At 44.4% G+C, this 16957-nt stretch overlaps 1 protein-coding gene across 3 annotated transcripts in view; it reads left to right on the plus strand.

Moving 5' to 3' along the window:
* The window catches only part of LOC144144649 (lisH domain-containing protein ARMC9-like), a 48207-nt gene that overhangs the window by 17505 nt on the left and 13745 nt on the right, over positions 1-16957 (plus strand). For 2 of the 3 annotated variants that reach the window (XM_077676174.1, XM_077676173.1), the window contains exons 2-14: positions 2053-2300; positions 2559-2667; positions 2756-2878; positions 3833-4003; positions 5679-5834; positions 6437-6541; positions 7196-7220; positions 8068-8159; positions 8820-8894; positions 12742-12887; positions 14281-14362; positions 14546-14647; positions 15326-15416. In XM_077676174.1, coding sequence (XP_077532300.1) covers positions 2614-2667; positions 2756-2878; positions 3833-4003; positions 5679-5834; positions 6437-6541; positions 7196-7220; positions 8068-8159; positions 8820-8894; positions 12742-12887; positions 14281-14362; positions 14546-14647; positions 15326-15416 — 1222 coding nt within the window. In that variant the 5' untranslated portion in view covers positions 2053-2300; positions 2559-2613. The remainder of the gene's footprint in view (positions 1-2052; positions 2301-2558; positions 2668-2755; positions 2879-3832; positions 4004-5678; positions 5835-6436; positions 6542-7195; positions 7221-8067; positions 8160-8819; positions 8895-12741; positions 12888-14280; positions 14363-14545; positions 14648-15325; positions 15417-16957) is intronic. The other variant, XM_077676175.1, reaches the window with a different exon arrangement.

Below are 16957 nucleotides of genomic sequence, written 5' to 3' on the forward strand. Positions count from 1 at the left end.
TCTAAGGTAACGTCATGATAACAAGGCCGAGTATAACTAACAGTTTAAGTGGCGCAGGCGAAAATACGCCAGTCGCTGCTATTGTAGCCGACCATTCAGATTGCAGATAATACAAAGGGCAGGTAGGAACCGATGCCTTCATCACGGCCGTCTTCTTTACACCGTGTCTCAGCTGTCAACCCCATAGATCGTTGGCGCGGATATGCTGCAGGCAGTGGGTGATAACGGGTCGAGGAATTACCACTCCTTTACCGATGCCCTAGCGTGAGCTACAGACAACTTTAGTAGGAAAACCGCTGTGCTCACATTGGCCTCTGTCTGGTGAAACATGACTACAGTGTGGGTGGGCCCACACTACTGGTCGACTGTGAACTATTGAGTTACACTTGTCGCGTCGCTTTCCAAAACCGCTCCATGTGGTTACCCTCTCACTCAACACAACAAATTAAGCGACGGTGCGGCTTGGCTTAACGACACCGCTTGTAAATGTGGTACAGTTGAACCTCGATTTAACGAAGTCGCTGGGACCCGCTAATTATTTCGTTAAAGCGGGAACTTTGTAAAATCGAGAGAAAGCAATTTCGTTTGAGAGAACGACAAATTTATTGCCTCGAGAGAGAGCTTGTGATTTTTGCCTGCGCGCCTTTTGTGAGCAGCGTTAGCACACACTTCTCGTAGCTGGCCAGTGAAGTCAAAGCGTCCTCGACACCCTCATGTGCCCCAGCAAACCGCCTCAGAAGGTCGGCGGCGTCCATCACCTGGCTTGCTGTGGGATTGGGAGCTTCGACAGTATCCGGATCATTCGCATCTTCAAACTCCTCTTGTGCGCCGGAAACAAGCTGCACTAGCTCATCGTTGTTGAGAAGTTCTGTTGTGTCAGTGTGCGCGTCTGCGTCGACGTTCACGAAGTCATCAAAGTTCTGATCTGCGGCCACCTCGTCACGCCGACGAAGGAAGCTCTTCCGAGCAACTGCGCGATGCCTCTTCCTGCTCGTGTCAACACGAGCTAACAGCACACTGCCAGCTCATGTGCTCGCACTGCGCTGGCAGCACACTGCCAGACGTTCTAGATGCCATAAATGTGGAAAAAACTTTTTATGTGCATCTTTTTTTTGCGGAATGCTTCGTTAAATCGGGTTTGTCGGCGAAATTTGTTTCGTTATTTCGAGTTCGTCAAAGCATTAAGCCTATGGGCAACTGCACGGGTAATCGGAATTCGTTCGTTAAATCGGGAAATTTGTAAAATCGGATTTTGTAAAATCAAGTTTTAACTGTATTTAAACATTCTCACTTTACGTTGTGCATGAGTAACCGACAGGGTTTAAAGCATGTGTGTGTCAGTAGTGTTTAGCTTTCTCCTTTCAGTTAAGTCTAGAAGCTAAAATACATAGCATGGTAGCATAGCACACGTAGCTATGTTAGCGAGGTTAGGAGAAATTCAAAATGTCCAGAGGACAATCATGATCATGGTCCACAGTGGTGAGCTGCCAAATTGCTCAATAATTTGCATCTCGGTTATCGTCCAACGTCGTATACAATTATTTGAAATGGTGAAGTGAGAAGCTTCACGAGAAAAATCCGAAGGAAGCCAGGGCTACTGAAGAGGTGCAGACAGATTTTCTGGGCCCCTTCTTTGCTGACTTACGCTGGCAGTCGCACTGTAAGCACAGAAGGCAGTGCCTCCATATCTGTGTGGAAAATTGTAAAGTGAAATAAACAGTGCCTAAACCATGTTCAACTGCACCAAAGCTTGGGTCCCCAAGACATGATGAATGAAGAGAGGTTGCGAACTGGATACCTATCAGGACTTTGTGAAGTTTATAAAAGCAGCTGGCACAAGTGTGTGTCACCTTCGAAAGTTGCTTTTTGTGCGAAGAACTGTCAGTAGTGGGAAGCCAATGATGATATGTGCAGTTTTTTTCATCCAATTCGAACCTCTGCACTGCTGTGCATCTTTCAATTCATAGTATATTCGTCCAGGAATCCCTACAGCCATACCCACACTTGTAAACTGCTTTACAAATGCTCACATTTTTTTTTTTCTAATTATAGATGCAAGTGGCCAAGAACCTTCAACTTCTACGGATCACTGGGGCATACAGCCAAGTGCAAATACCTGAACCAAAAGCAAAGAAAAAGAGAGCTGAATACACATATTCGAAGCTGTTTTTGTGAGCCAGTGCTCTGCCAGAGAGCCAAGTCTCTTGAATCCCAGACACCAGACTGGAAGGCGCTAAGAAAAATCTAGGCTTCTACATGATCAAGAAGACCTGAACTTCTCAGCTGGAGCGTTTGCCAAGGTACTGCATAATACCATACAAGTGCAACTAAATGCCACCACCGTTTAGGGCATGTGTTTTTCCGCAACCACTATAGTTCTTTCGAATGTTCTAGCTGAGAGGTCCAAGTTTGAGTACAGTGTCCTGCTGCTGCTTTTATATGAAAATATTAATGATAAAAGGGAAATGACTGATGGCCTAAGCAACAGTAAAACTGAAGAAGCATCCCCATATGCGAAGTTTTGTTTCCTTTCTAAATCGTGTGTTTCCTTTGTGCAGCGTTTAGGACCAGACCCGAGGCAGTGTGGCTTTGGAGCAAGGAAGGTCTGATGAGATGTCAGGCCGTGTTTCATCTGTGGAAGGGGAGCTGAATTTCATCGTTAAAGAGGCAGGTACCTTTCAAGTGGGCTCATTAGTGCTGCACCTCACAGTAGAGTGCTAATGAGCTTTGAATGGTCCTTCAAAACACATTGCAGTACCTTGACTATATGGGCCTACAGAATGTGTCTAAGCTGTTTGAAGAAGAATGCCTGCTGCACAACAAGCCAATCCAGGAAAACTTTGCAACCTACAGAAGTGAGCGAATGCAGAAGATTCAAGTGAGTGCTTCCGCAGCTGAAGTCTTCACTGCAGTATAGGCTGTTCAGTTACGCTTGGCGGCAGTTTCCACTTACACCGTGAGAAGTTTCGGTTCCAAGAGAACCCATAGATGGGTTGATAGAAATATAAAATTGTTGTGTTGTGTATGGATGAAAATGTATTGAAATGTAAGGCGTACTAACACACAGAAGCAACTTTTTATGGGATGTGACTCGGGATGCTTTTCAGCACCACTGGACCTTAAGCACAACCTCTTGAGTTCAAACAAGAAACTTTGAGTACAGTAGCCAAGCTCTCTCCCCAACGGTAGAGCTCAAGGTGCGCAGGCGCTGTACTTTTGCATGCATGAGTTGCCTAAATTTGTAGATGAATATTTGTTTCACAATGCAGAAACACTTATGGTATTGGCAAACTTTCTTGGCAAACTTGGCAAGGAAAGTACAATTATTTTTACTACGTATGCCTTGCCAACATGCCTTGTACATTCAGTGCAGAATCAATCACAGTAATTAGGAAGTGAGGTTTCAAGTGACTCTGATAAATTAATCTCGGAGAATATTACGTAGGATACTTTTCGTGAAATACTCAATATTTTGTCTTTTCTTTTAACGACTAACAGGATATTTTAATCACCATAAAGCACTTACCTACTGGGAAGGCCTACTGCTTTTGGTGATTAAAATATGCCAACATTGTAGTGGCTGCTAAATTAAAAAAGAAAGTTGCATCTTCTCTTACTTGATGCAATTCCAAGGACATTTCTGTGTTGTTTTGCTGTAGTTTCACAGGGCCAGCAGGAAGGAATAGAGAAAATGCACATAGCGTGCACTGATGGTGCAACATCAACTAGCCATTTCTGTTTCCTTGCATTGGCCCTTCAGTACTAGTAGAGCAAGAAGCAAGTCTGGCTTTCCTATGCTACAGCAGGTTGTCCCGTTCTTCCTCCTTTTCAGAAAGAGCTGCTGTGCTACTTTGAAGAGGGCAGGCAGGCAGAGTTTTTCGCTGTCTGGGATTCTCTCATCATGAGATCCAGGCCTGCCGCTACTGCGGCCCCCTGCGGGGACTTGGAGTTCTACCTACGGCTGCACTTTGCCATCTACCCACAGCGATACCCAGAAAAGGCGGTAAGATGCGGGCTTTGCTCCTGCCGTCTCTCTTTTAGTGCTGCCTAGTGGCCGCAGTGGGGTACAGGGCACATCTGTTTGGTGAGGCCTCGGTTGTGGCTTCACGTATGATGTACTTGCAGTGCCTGGCATTACATCCAGTGACATCTCTGACACACAGGCTCATGATATTTATACCCAAAATATTTTCCTTGAAAGCACTACTGGGCCATTACCAGAGATTTGTGGTCTATATCTCTGTCCCAGTTGGTTGGATGTAGGCTTTATAATTGCAGAAATGTGGAGCAGGTATGGTAATCAATACTAATGATACACACATATTGGTGTTAGAGGGGTGGAAAGTCAATAACAAAAATACCTTCATTTTGTGTAATCATTTTGTAATTTTGTGTAATCATTTACATGCATTATATATATATATATATATATATATATATATATATATATATATATATATATATATATTACATTTAAAAGGGATATTAATTGTTCCTCCAAAACCTTGTTTGTAATGCTTGTAACATTGTGTAGTCATATTACTCACGCGGCAACAGAAGCTGCCATTTTTTTTCGTATGTTTTCACAATGAATCTTGACGAATACTTTACACTTGCGGCAGCCACCCTTTGAGAAAAACAGCATGCACCCTTTCGTCTAACGACAACACTGGTTGAACGCGAAACTTTTTCGTGAGGGATTCCCTGGTTGTCGTCTTAGTTTGAACTTTGACTGGCAGATGGTTTGGGCTTTTGATCACAGTTGCTTTGACTTTGACTCTTTGCCATTTAATTCCACACGAAGAAAGCTTCACATTCAACTATCACCATTGTTAGACGGAGGGGTGTTTGATTGTTGTCTAATTTCGCACGTCCGTGCACTCCTTCCCAAATCCGAACTGCTTCGACCATGTCCGAATGGCACTATCAGATAGACGTCGGCTTCATAACACGAGAGACCCAGGTTCGATTCCGACTACGGGAAGCATTTTTTTCGTACACTTCACCCGCGACCATCATCATTGCCAGAGAAAGTTGGCTTTCGTGCAGTGCGTTTTCAATGCGAGGTACACCATCAGTGACCCATAGACAGCTCCGCTTTTAAATGAGACGGAGGCACAGAGTGCGGGAGGGAGACAGGGAGAGGAAACAGCAGCTGCAATAACCTGCAGACATTGCACTCTCAGACATATTATAGTTTGTCCCCTGAAGAGAAGGGGCGAGTAGAACTGGCTGCTTACACTCTAAAGTAGCAGTTGCAGTGTTCCACTGTAAACCAGCAGCAAATCGCACACAAAAAAGCGCAATGATCGTAAATTAGGCGTAGCAGACAATGCATTAGTGTTGTTGCATCCTTGACGTACTGTTTTTGAACCGCACAGTCAGGCACTGACAAGAATAGAAACAGGCAATGGGCCAGTTTTAGGTTGAGTCGACAACCAGCAACTTGTGCAAAAAAATTGGACCTGCCAGTTGTGAACACAACTTCCCAGTGTACCACAGCACAGCTGATAAAGCTCGTGGAGGTGCTTGTAGTCTTATTGCCGGATGGTGGTCCCATCATGCTGCTGAAGCAAAGGCGGCTTGACTCTCTGCAGGCTAGTCTCAGCACGTTTCCAAATTTGCTGTGCTTCCATAGCGCTTTTTTTTTTTTCGTGTCCTTTGTTTTGTTGTTCCAGAAGTGTCAGGGCAACCTGACAGCTGAGGGTGCCATGGCCAACTTCCGGCAGTACATTGAGTCCATCAAAGCACACACGGAGGACCCGCTGGTGTACTTTGCCTTGCCCTACGTTCAGAACCCAAGACAGTTCCCTGTATTCAAGTCCATCTTTGAGGTGGGTGCTTCTTGTCTGAGTTGATTTGGGCTAGGGGCAGTGAGCCCATTAAAATACAGGAAAACCAACAACAAACCTGCGTGTGTGTTGAGATTTTGTCGATCATTAAAGACCTCTAAGTGGTGAAATTAATACAGAGTTCACCACTGCGGTGCATCTCATAGCCCATGTGTAGCTTTGATGTGTTAAACCCCATAATTTTTTTTTATAAAACCAACAACAGTGTGCTTACTTCTGTGTTTTTACATGAAAGACTGTAAATTACATTGGCTTGGGCCAAAAATGGGGGTTTGTGCTCTGCTTTGTCTAGGGAGCAGCCAGCAGGCTAATTGCATACAGGACTGGGATTTCAAAACTTTGTACCCCCACCCAAGTCGAGCTAGAAACCACCTCTCATGTGAAGAGAAGCTGGTAAAATGCTGAAGTTACAGTGCAAGTCCAGTTACCGTGAACAGAAATGTATACTTATTAAAAGGTATCAATGCAGCAAGACACATCAGCACCACTGTTTCATGTATGTGCTGAAAAGTGACGCTGGCTGAAATGCATAGGGCACGGCTTATTGTTTTCCGACTTGAATTTTTGTGTTTCATCTCTGGCAGGAGAGCTGGGTGGAGGATCTGAAGAGTAAGGTGGAGAAGTTTGTTCAAGACTGCTTGTCGACGCAGTACCACCAATGCTCGAAGCCACGCTTAGTGGACCTTTACGTATCCTTCTACTGTCAGTAGCTCAGTCTGATCATTCTTCGTTATGAGGAGAAAAAGGGCGTGGCAGTTCTGTTGACAAAACAAATACAAATGAGTGTTTGCAACTGCTACAGCTTTTCTTAACGCCGTATACAGGTCAAGTACTGTCGAGTCTTGTGGCTATTCGTGTCTTGGATGTGAGCCCCGCATATACTATGCCCCTGGAAGATTGCAGAAGGGAGAAGACCATAGTAGCACATGAAACCAGGTTGTTGCCTGATATGGCTTGAGTACAGGGTAAAATGTGCACAGGATATGGGAATGTTTTCTATAACCCAGAGGTGCCCAGTCAACATGGCAGCCAGTTAAGACTGATCTGGATAAGTTAGCCATAGCCAGGTGTGTTTATGAGGCACATGGTGCCCATAAAGAACCTCCCGAAGCTGTGTCGACCTGTGGGCTGAATCGCTTGATGAAAAACTGATTTTTCTTAGGGTCCTTCATTTAGTTAGACATTTTAGCACAGATGGCACTTCTGGTGGGAAGATGAATTTGGTATTCGTTTTTCATTTTTAGTCTCTTTGGTTTCTGGTTTGGTCAAGTTCTGCTGGCATCGATTGTGTGATACACATTGTTAACATCAATAAATGACACCCTTAACTTCACCTTCACCAGTATTGCAATGATGTAGAACTGAACGGTAAGTTATGCTACTTGCGATGCCCTCTTGTCCCTGGATCTGTTTGCGTCAAGGCCTGAAATTCACTTGTTACAACAGGAACATAATGAATTTCTAGTTAGCCTATAGTAATCCTGTTAAGTAATCACAATTATCTTTTTAGATACTAGCGGTAAATGTGTGCAACAGTTATAATGAAGTAACTTTGCTTTCCTCATCAACTGCGGTGTAAGGGGGTTTTATTGTACCTTGTAAAGTAAGCCTCTCTTTGCCATGGATAGAAAAAGCTTTCAATTGATGTGATACTCAAAAAGATGAAATTGGGCATGTGATTTCAATGTTATATATATATGTTGCAAGCTTGGCTCCTGGTATAAATTAAAGGGAGCGTAAACAGATCTAAAAGACTATATTGAAGGCCCTTTATAATTGGTTTTATGTGAGCATTACTTCGTTGAACACTGCATGTAGCGTAACGCCATAAAAGTTACCCGAGTTCTGTTCCACGTCTGCGGTTTAGTTGTATTATGGACGTTAATGTAGCTGTATTAGCAGCACTTCCCTTTGTGACTTGGGTGTGGCCCTATATCAAGTGCATAAGGCCACTAAACATGGCTGCAGTGCAATGCCAACATTTTTTTAAGCATGAAAGAAATATTCGATACAAAATATTTTAAGCTTCTTTATGTTCACCTTGAGACTGTTTCGGAAGCCTTAGTTCATTTTCCAAATGCTGTATAACTTTATACTTAGTTTGTCAGCCCTCCCCGCCCTGCACCCTCTTGATGTCATGCTCATCACACGAGATATAGCATGAACTGTGCGAAGGAAGCTGTGCTGCCCTGCGTAACCCGGCACTATTCCACAGATGTACGACAGGACTTTCGGTGCTGTGAGCAGAGGTTGCAGGAGACTGAACGACACCGTGCAATGCAGGAGAAACAGGTGTCCAAGCTACAGGTAGGATACATTTCAGGCTTGACCCCATTGGCTACCCCACCCAATGTGCCGCAGGAAATGTGGCCAATAATGCCGGCTTATTTTTGGCCCCCTTGGGTTTACCGGGGCCTGTAGAATGTACCGCCCGGAATAGTGCATGTGCATGTAATGCTTTCTAAATCGTTGTTTCTCCTTTGTACTACAGTACCATGCCCTGTTCTCTCTTTCCCTTGTGGCTGCTTGCTATTAGTGCAGGATTAACAAGGTATAAAAGAATACCTCCAAAAGTTACCTTTAAAATCAAGCATATTAAACTCATCAAAACGGGAATCTCACACTAACCAGTTTCTTCAGTGATTGAAGCACGAATTCCTAGCTGATAGGGGATGGCCGATTGTTAGTGACCATTTGCCGGAGCATTTTGACTCGCACAAGTCTTTCACTGTAACATTAGGAACCCAGTCCCTACTGTGCCAGTGAGCATGTTCAGCTTTGTGTCATTTAATATTTTTATGCACGTTTGGGCAGTCTGATCAAGTGCCACGGAGTGCTTTTCCAGAGAGCATTTTTAGCTTGGTGAGAGCACACTCTCTCCATTGTTTTGCTCCCCTGGCACTTAGTAAGTGAACTTGACCGAAGAAGTCCACTGCTTGACTTAATTTGGCTTCATAATTGTCGCAGGAGGACTACAAGACATTGGTGACCATTACAGCTGAGCTGCTCACAGCACTTGAGGCGACTATCAGAGGAGACCTGGTAACCAGACTCGTTTTCCTACAAACCTGTTCAGTCAGGGCTTTTTATTATGCTGCATTTATTTCTAGTCAGTGTGCCGAAATTCATGTGCAGCGGCAAGCTTGTGATGCTGTTGTCTGGCTGCTTGTGTCTTGGGGTGAATTGATGCAAACAAACCAGGTGGCAGGGAATATATACCGCATTTTCCAGTGTATAAGTCGTAGTTTTTTTTTCTGAAATTTTCGTTGCTGCATCTTATCCACTGGTGCGGCTTATGTATGGAATAAATACAGTACGTGGCGGCCGCGAGTGGTCCGCGGGTTAAAAGGTGCCTGTGTGCTGCGTGGTGTTAGCACTCTTTAAGAGACACAGCTCTATGGTCTGAATGAATGAATTATTTATTAGCGAGTTAGAGGAAGAAGGCTTCGATGGTTTCGCCTTAATGCCGTCTGTAAGTACATGCCATGGGTGTGTATCAATGAACCATTTTTTGAGAAGTTAGTTCTTTTTAGACTTTGGATGGTAGATGCATGTGTCTAGCACTGCTTACCGGGGGATGCGTTCAGAGGCAGCGGCCGCCACAACCATGTACTTTCGCCGCACTTATAACAAACTGATCCTCTATGAGTTTACCTGATTAACAAATGCGTTTTGTAGACCAGTGTGTCTTATACACTGGTGCGACCTATATACGTTTTTTTTTTCGGAAAAACTGTCGTTTTGAGGGGGGTGCGACTTATACAAAAGTGTGACTTATAGACTGGAAAATACGGTGAACCACAGGTGGAGAATATGAAAGAAACCTTATTGATTTGCACCTCTAGTGCAGCGAGAGCGGCTAAACAAGGTGACCAATTTCATTGCTTTCTGCACTGTGGAGCCATGTGGAGCGCCCACTGAAGCACCTCTTATATTCTTCCACCCTATTAGAAACAAACATAAAAGTCACAGTCGTAGTACATTAGAGCTGATTGGCGAGGCCCTACTAGCCATTCTGAAAGCTGCTTCTCTCCATTGCCGCTCGCCTCTGTCAGTGCGCAGAGAAAGTTAATTCTGGTAAGGGGTTTTTTAAAGACGATAGTCTTTCTTGGGCTACTTAAACCCAGAAATTTTGGTCTGCCTGTCTGTCTGTGACCCGATTCAGCCACCCGGCTAAAGTAAAATTGATATTGCGTAATAGTCTTATATACTCACAGCCAAACGTAAACGTCTAAGCCCGGTTTATATGTTCATACTTGTCAGCTTTATTGAACAAGAACAAGACATTACGCAAATATAAGACAGGAAATTAGTGCAGAAGAGATATTTACAGCGTTCCTTTATTAAAAAATTCATGGATGCTTGGTTTTACGATAGCAAATGATATTCTACATCTACTGCAGAAAACCGCCGCCTGCTGTTGCTTGTGCCACCCCCTGGCGGCAAATGAAAAATCACACGGCAGCAGCAACGAAAGGTTCATCTAGCTAGGTTCCACGTTCTGCTTGGAACGCACGTAGAGCGCAGCCCTGCGGTTCTATAAACCTTGTTGTCAGCCATCTCGATTCACGTGTGTCTCCGCCGCCGTACTGCAGCGCTGGCATCGAGGAACCCGGCCTGTAGCAGTAGAACGGGGTAAATTCAAATCGCCTTGAGCAAACCTTTAGTGTGTTTACCTTGGGATTGGGATGAGCGCGACTGTACAGGAACAGCATGAGAGGTGAGCGGGAAAGCGAAGGGGGGCATTTCCTTGGCAAATGTCTACAAAGACTATCGTCTTTTGACGATATTTGTAACAAAAGGAGCAGATACGCGGCCAATTTTTTTAGATGGCACTTTGTGCTGAACATTGCTTATTTTAAAGACGTGAGCATTTCTATGCGCACTCTACTAAGCAACCCATCTGTCCGTCTGTAAGACCCCATGTGTCACACTTTCACCGCATACAAAAATCCGGGCCATCTCTACTAACGTCAAACCTGTGGAGGGCGAAGCATGCAGTGTATAAGTGTATTCTTGGCGCACTGGCGTTCTTGCCCACGGAGATGAAACCATTAGGGGGTAGAGGTATACAGTCGAACCTCGTTATAATGAAGTGGTATTGAGACAGTGATTTAGTTCGTTATATCCAATTTTCATTGTAACAGTAGAGCTAAAAATCGGTTCAAATGAATTGGTAATCTGGCTCCCGCAAAAATCCTTGATTCAAAAACGCATTATTTTAATCTTCGAACCTCTACTATAAGCAAGGTAACCCTTATCTTTCTCCTTGTGGCTTCTCAAGCTCAATGAACTGGGTCATGAAATGGAAAATTACAACAGAACAAAATTCATTTGACAAAATAAGCCTGTGTTCCTATTTTTCAAGGAAGGATGTGGGCTTTGTCTGGTGGCTATTCATAGCACTGAGCAGGCTGAAGTTTCCACAGTTTCCACGAACAAAGGGGCCTTTTATACCTCTGCAGTTTCGGAGCCCGGGAGTTTTTCCAAGTAGCTTCTCAGCCTACGGGTCAAATATTTCTCCGTTATATCCGATAGTGTGCATGGCTCTCACAGTTTCACTTTCACTATAAAAGAATAAGTGTCATTGAAATGAAGCGTGACCAGCCAAAGTTGGTATTTAGTTTGCTATAGCGGATAATTCACTGTATCAGTGTTCGTTATAACTGTACAGCTTTGCTGTAAAAGTCTCGTGTCTTTGAAGCCCAAAGTGTTCTAGCACGAGGCGTTGGAAAACGAGTGTCCCGGTGTGTTCTTTTAGTACGCGTTACGTTCTACCTCAAGGCGTTGGAAAACGAGTGTCCTGGTGTTTTAGTACCGTGACTACATGAAACGATGACAGCGACAGGAGACGCCGACAACCAGAGCCCCTACGGGTCTTCGCCCACAAAATGCTGTTAATAAGAGGCTAGGGCCTTCATATTTTCATGTAACACCGGTTATATTGTCGTGAAGAGATGTCTTCCCAGTAATGCATTTGTGTATAGCAGTGAAGCCAACATTAATAAAGCTCAGCATACAGTGCTGCATAGGTCTACATGGGGTCTTATTGAGGTATTTAATAAAATGCTTTGTGGTCACCATACTTTGATACCGACTTCGTACATTTTCGATAGAAATATGTTTTTCTAGCAAGGCATTTGTGTAAGTAGTAAAGCTGACTTTCGAGGGGCCATGTGTGTAACAGAGCTGCTTACACATTTATCCTATGCTTCTCACTTTGGAGTTTTTGCATATTTTTGTGCTCGCGTGGGCTCCTTATTACAGCCGAGTCTGTTAGAAAAGGTTCAAGAACAAAAAAAGAAGTTATTTGACCAAACTTTGTGCTTTAGTGCTTCAGTAAAATCATACTTTATACGCTTTAAACATTTCAGGTGCCTACGAATGAAAAGTCTTTATTTTTGTAGGATGACTCTTCGGCCCGCTAATGGGGGGGGGGGAAGAGGTGAAGGAGAGGAAGAAAGAAAGAAAATAAAAATGTGCTGTCACAATCACATGTGGCGATCAATTGCTGCCTCGTGAGCGAACGCCCAGAGGGAGAGCAGTGTGTCGCGGCTGTTGTTTTTGGGGGTGGTCCATTGGTGCAGGGTGGTGATGTGTGGTGGAAAGTACCGGGCGCGGTGGTCCTTGTAGCCAGGACACTCCCACAGCAAGTGGTTCACTGTTGGGCACACTTCCACGGTGCATGTGGAAGAGCACGTGAATCGCCGTGCCCTTTCCATGTTGAATGTGGGAAGGGCACGGCAATGCGAAGGCCCCATTGCTATTAACTTGTTTTCGCTTGTAATTGGTTACAGTAATTGCTGATCGCTTGGTAAGTGTGACTGTATCTTCACTGTGGTTGGCTCTCTGCACAAGAACTTGTGAGCTGGGCACACTACGCATGCAGGTGAATTTGGAGAATGTACTGGCCTCGTGCGGGCAGCGGTTTCCTGAACTGGTGAAGCTGCAGACCCCCCAGACATCACAAGCGTCCTCACTTGATGACCCCCAGGCATTCGTCCTTAGGAGTGGACTGTGCACCAAGCGGGCAAGGTCAGATTTACTGCTCGTGCAATGCAGGGGGAGAAATAAAAAATCTAAGCCAGCTTGCACAACAGTGCAAGCCTGATGTCACAGCAGAGCTGCTTTCGTCTCACTAAGCTAAACTCTACGAGCGCCATACAAGTCACTGAGAACCATTTACCCTGTGTGCGTATATCGCACTTGTTAGTAGAAGACCAAATAAAACACAAAGTAAAGTGTATAAGTGCTTTATTTGTATAATGCCCTCTTCAGTCCTCAGATTCTTCATCGTCTGCTGCCAAAAAGTCGTCTTTGAGTGCTCCCTTGCCATTCAAGGTCTCCACTGCTACTTCTTCTTAGAAAGCAGCTTAGAAGGACGAAGAAGAAGCCCATACAGCTAAGCAGGCTGAGCTGCTCTCATTTAAGAGAGGACCGCTTGGCGGCGGTACCAACTAGTGAAGTCTTGGCATGGTTAGTGTGGCATGTGATGTCAGGAGCAGGCGACAGGTGGTGCACGCATTTTCGTTCATTGACGGCGCAACGAATTCTCGCTTGTGATTATATGCTCTTTCTTCATTCAAATTCTTAAGTTTTTAATTTACAGTTCTGTGTAGTGGGTCCATTGGCCCTCTTTATGCCTGATTCCTGGCTACTGCCCCACGTGGGTGCGTGCCGTGTTACAAGGAACATCACGAGATGCACGCTCACGTGTGCTCGGCATTTTCTTGGTATTTTTTTCTGTTCATTGACAGCACAACCAAGAGCTTAAACAAACAGCTCTGCTGTTAAAACGATCTGCTTTGGAGGGAAATGGTAGAATATGCAACTTATGGGGAAGCTTGTACAAGGCTTTAAGACTGCTTTTAAAACTGGCTGGCATATGGGGGTGCTTTTGTGTGACTCACATGTATGCAGTCTGTTGTCATCTACTCTGAGGCTGGGAGGCTTGATCGGACTGCATAACTATTGTTTCCTTGCTTTCTTATTCTGTGCTGCTTGGTACCTATGAGAAAAAAGTTCAGTGAAAACTCCGAAATAATTTGTCATGTTCGAACCTCTCAGTCACACACACATCCAACCCACACAGATTCCACCGAATGACTCCTTTATTCCGCCCGCCGCTCCCGGGCTCTCCCCACACTCTACTCCCCTCTCTTCTTTTCCCTCAGTTCAGATGATGATGATGATGGCGCAGTCGCGTAACGTCCTCTCTCGGTGTCCACTGGCACCACCCTCATAAATTTAAGTTATCTTGTTACCTTTAACATCTTCAAGACCCGCTCTGCATACAAAGTGGGCTTTGAGTTTCTCCTTCTTGCATTGACACACATGCACAAGGATGTCTACAGAGCTTTGCCTTAACTGCTGATCAACCAATGTTGGTTAGGTGTTGTGGGACAACTAATGTTATATTGAAATGCAGGCTTGACTTCAACAAGATAAAGCAAGATCTTTCCGAAGTGGATGCTAGCACCCGAGCACTTCTACTGCAGGCTCTCAGATGGGTATGTGCCCTTTGTGCTACATATATGCCATTTCCTTTCTACATGATTGCTTGCTTTGGTATCACCCAGTGCACACCTTTGAGCCCACCCTTTTAGTTTCAAGCGGCTTTTTCTCTTGCACGTGCTCTTACGGCAGCTTTTTGTTAAATTCCAGAGTAATTTTTTTGCTATTTTTTCTTTCAGAAATTGACCAAGGCATCGTCAGTGGAGGAAAGGGACTGTGTTCTGCTGGCTTATGTTGAAAACGATCTCCTTGGTTTCATCGAGAGGTCGCCAGACTATTGCGTGAGTGAGGGTGTTTGTTTGCACTCCCTACACTCCCGTATCACGTGTTTCGCTGAGGGAGGTAGTACATGTTTCTTGAGCTCTCCACATGGTGTGGCTGTGTGTTGTACGGGAGCAGTGAAATTATGACGCACTTTGTACATTTCTGGTATTAAATTCTGTAATTGATGAGATCACTTTGTGGTAAAGGTGTATGAGGCCTAGTTTGTCTCAGAGTTCTTCATTTTGTACCAATTGATAACTCTGTCTCACACTTACTGCTCATACAGCCCATTCTTTGGTAATGGTTTTCAATCGCGTATAGTTGCGACATGAGCCAGTGAAAACATGAATGTTTAATGGGTAAATAAAAATTCATGATGACTTTTTGAAATGGTGTAAGTCTCTCTTTGTAGCAAAAATCAGACCATTTTGGGCACTTTAATGATTGCAGGCGATTTGATTAGCATGTTAAATACCATGGTGTAACATCTACTAAGCCAATTTTGTGCTAGCAGATGGCAGGCTGATTTGTATTTGCTCATAGTTGCCTGAAACCAGGGGGACAAGTGAGGGGTCACTTTTTCGCACGTGGGTTCTGTGGGGAGCATTGCAATTATATATGTTGAGCAACAGTGGTTTGCCTGTGGAGAAAAATAAAAGTGCTATTTTTATTTGTTTCTGTCACTGCTTTTCCAGAACCGTATCCTGCACCTCATCAAATCTCCAAATTCTGGATTGCAGCAAAGCTTTGTAAGGTTCCTGAATGCATTTGCTGCATTTCGGTCAGGTAAGCCAGAAAACAACAGTTTTAAAAATTCTTTTTGCTCCTAAGTAGCATCACACAATATTCTATGTTCAGGATGTGAAGTTTATTGGATGTAGCATATTTAGTTAAAAAGATAGTGCTTTTACCGACAGCTTTTAGTGCCCTTTAACAGTGTAATTATTCATGGTTCTATTCCACTGCCAACTTGATTACTCCAGTTATGGTAGGGAAACTATACAGGTTGTGAGCGCAGGCCGTCTCTAATTTTACCATTTCTGCGAAGACGCAACGACTTCCTTGTATGCAGAGCCAAGCAAGTTAAATGAAAGTAGGCAGCTGGCTGTTGGTGCTTGTGGTGTGCTCCCAGTCTGTTTATTTTGTTTGTTGTAGATGCGCTACTGCACTTCATCACGCCAAGTTTGCGCAGTTCCCTAGAGCAGGTGGCAGTTATCACGCATACATGTGGTGTGCGATCAGGGTGCAGGTTCAGTAGCATTCTCTCTTATCATGTACCACTTGCACTCCTTATTGTCTGAACCAGAGCAACTCCTTACTGTGGTTCTAATTCAGCCTCACGTATAGCTGCTTTGAGATGGACACTATCTGTTGCACTGATGGAAATTTGAAGAAAAACAGTCCTTTCTTTCGCAGATGTGGGGTGTCTTAGCTGGGAGCGTACTCAGACCGTGCTAGCCGTACTTGCTTCACTGAATGCTGCCTTTTGAAGAAACGTCAACAACACAAAAAAGTCTTTTTTTTTTTTTTAAGTTTGAGCGTAATCATGTTCAAGGCCTGCACAGGTAAACTGCTATCTAATTTAGTTAGTGCGCTACCTGCCAGTTAAGTGGTGGTCTTCGAAGGTGTCGCTAAATTGTCGCAGAGCAGAATAAATGGAGAAATGTGTCCTGAACATCCTTGTACATATATTTTTCACTTCACTCTAGGTCGGTCCCACCGTTAACGCAGTAAGGCCTTGCCAGCACAAATCCTTCTAGACTGCTGTTTTGCTTGTTGCCGCGTCAAGTCCCACAGGCGCCTTAATGCATGCTGATATCACCTGCTGTTTTATGGTAGCTGAATGTACTTGTTTTGCCTCTCCACAGTGCTGCATATGCTTCTATGTAGCTCCGTCTCACATGGAAATTGGCTAACAAGTGTGTGTCTAAAACATTAAAGTTTAGGCATGGCCAGGTTGGCAACGGATGATGAACCAATAACAGTGCTAAGGTGATCTGGAGGAAGTGTGTGGGCATGCCTTTTTCTTGCAGTGTGCGTGCCTTTTTCCTTTCTTCTGGAATGTTTTGGCACTGTATCCATTCATTTCGCCTGAGACACACTGTCCCGATTAAAGTCAGAAAAACAGTATTTACTGGGCCAGCAGGACTTGCGGATAACACCTAAGCTGACAATGGAACCTCAACGCCAAAAGCTGCTGTGTAACACGCCAGCCTTTTCTTCTTTGCTGTCCCCCATCTCCCTACAGTTGTACATACTCCGGCAGGGAAAATGACCGTGTGCGAGAATTCGAATGAGGGAACACTCGTGGCAATTTATTATCTTTA

This window comes from Haemaphysalis longicornis, unplaced genomic scaffold, assembly GCF_048455015.1.
Source record: "Haemaphysalis longicornis isolate Haplotype H1 unplaced genomic scaffold, Haemaphysalis longicornis Haplotype H1 scaffold_7, whole genome shotgun sequence".
Lineage (NCBI taxonomy): Eukaryota > Metazoa > Arthropoda > Arachnida > Ixodida > Ixodidae > Haemaphysalis > Haemaphysalis longicornis.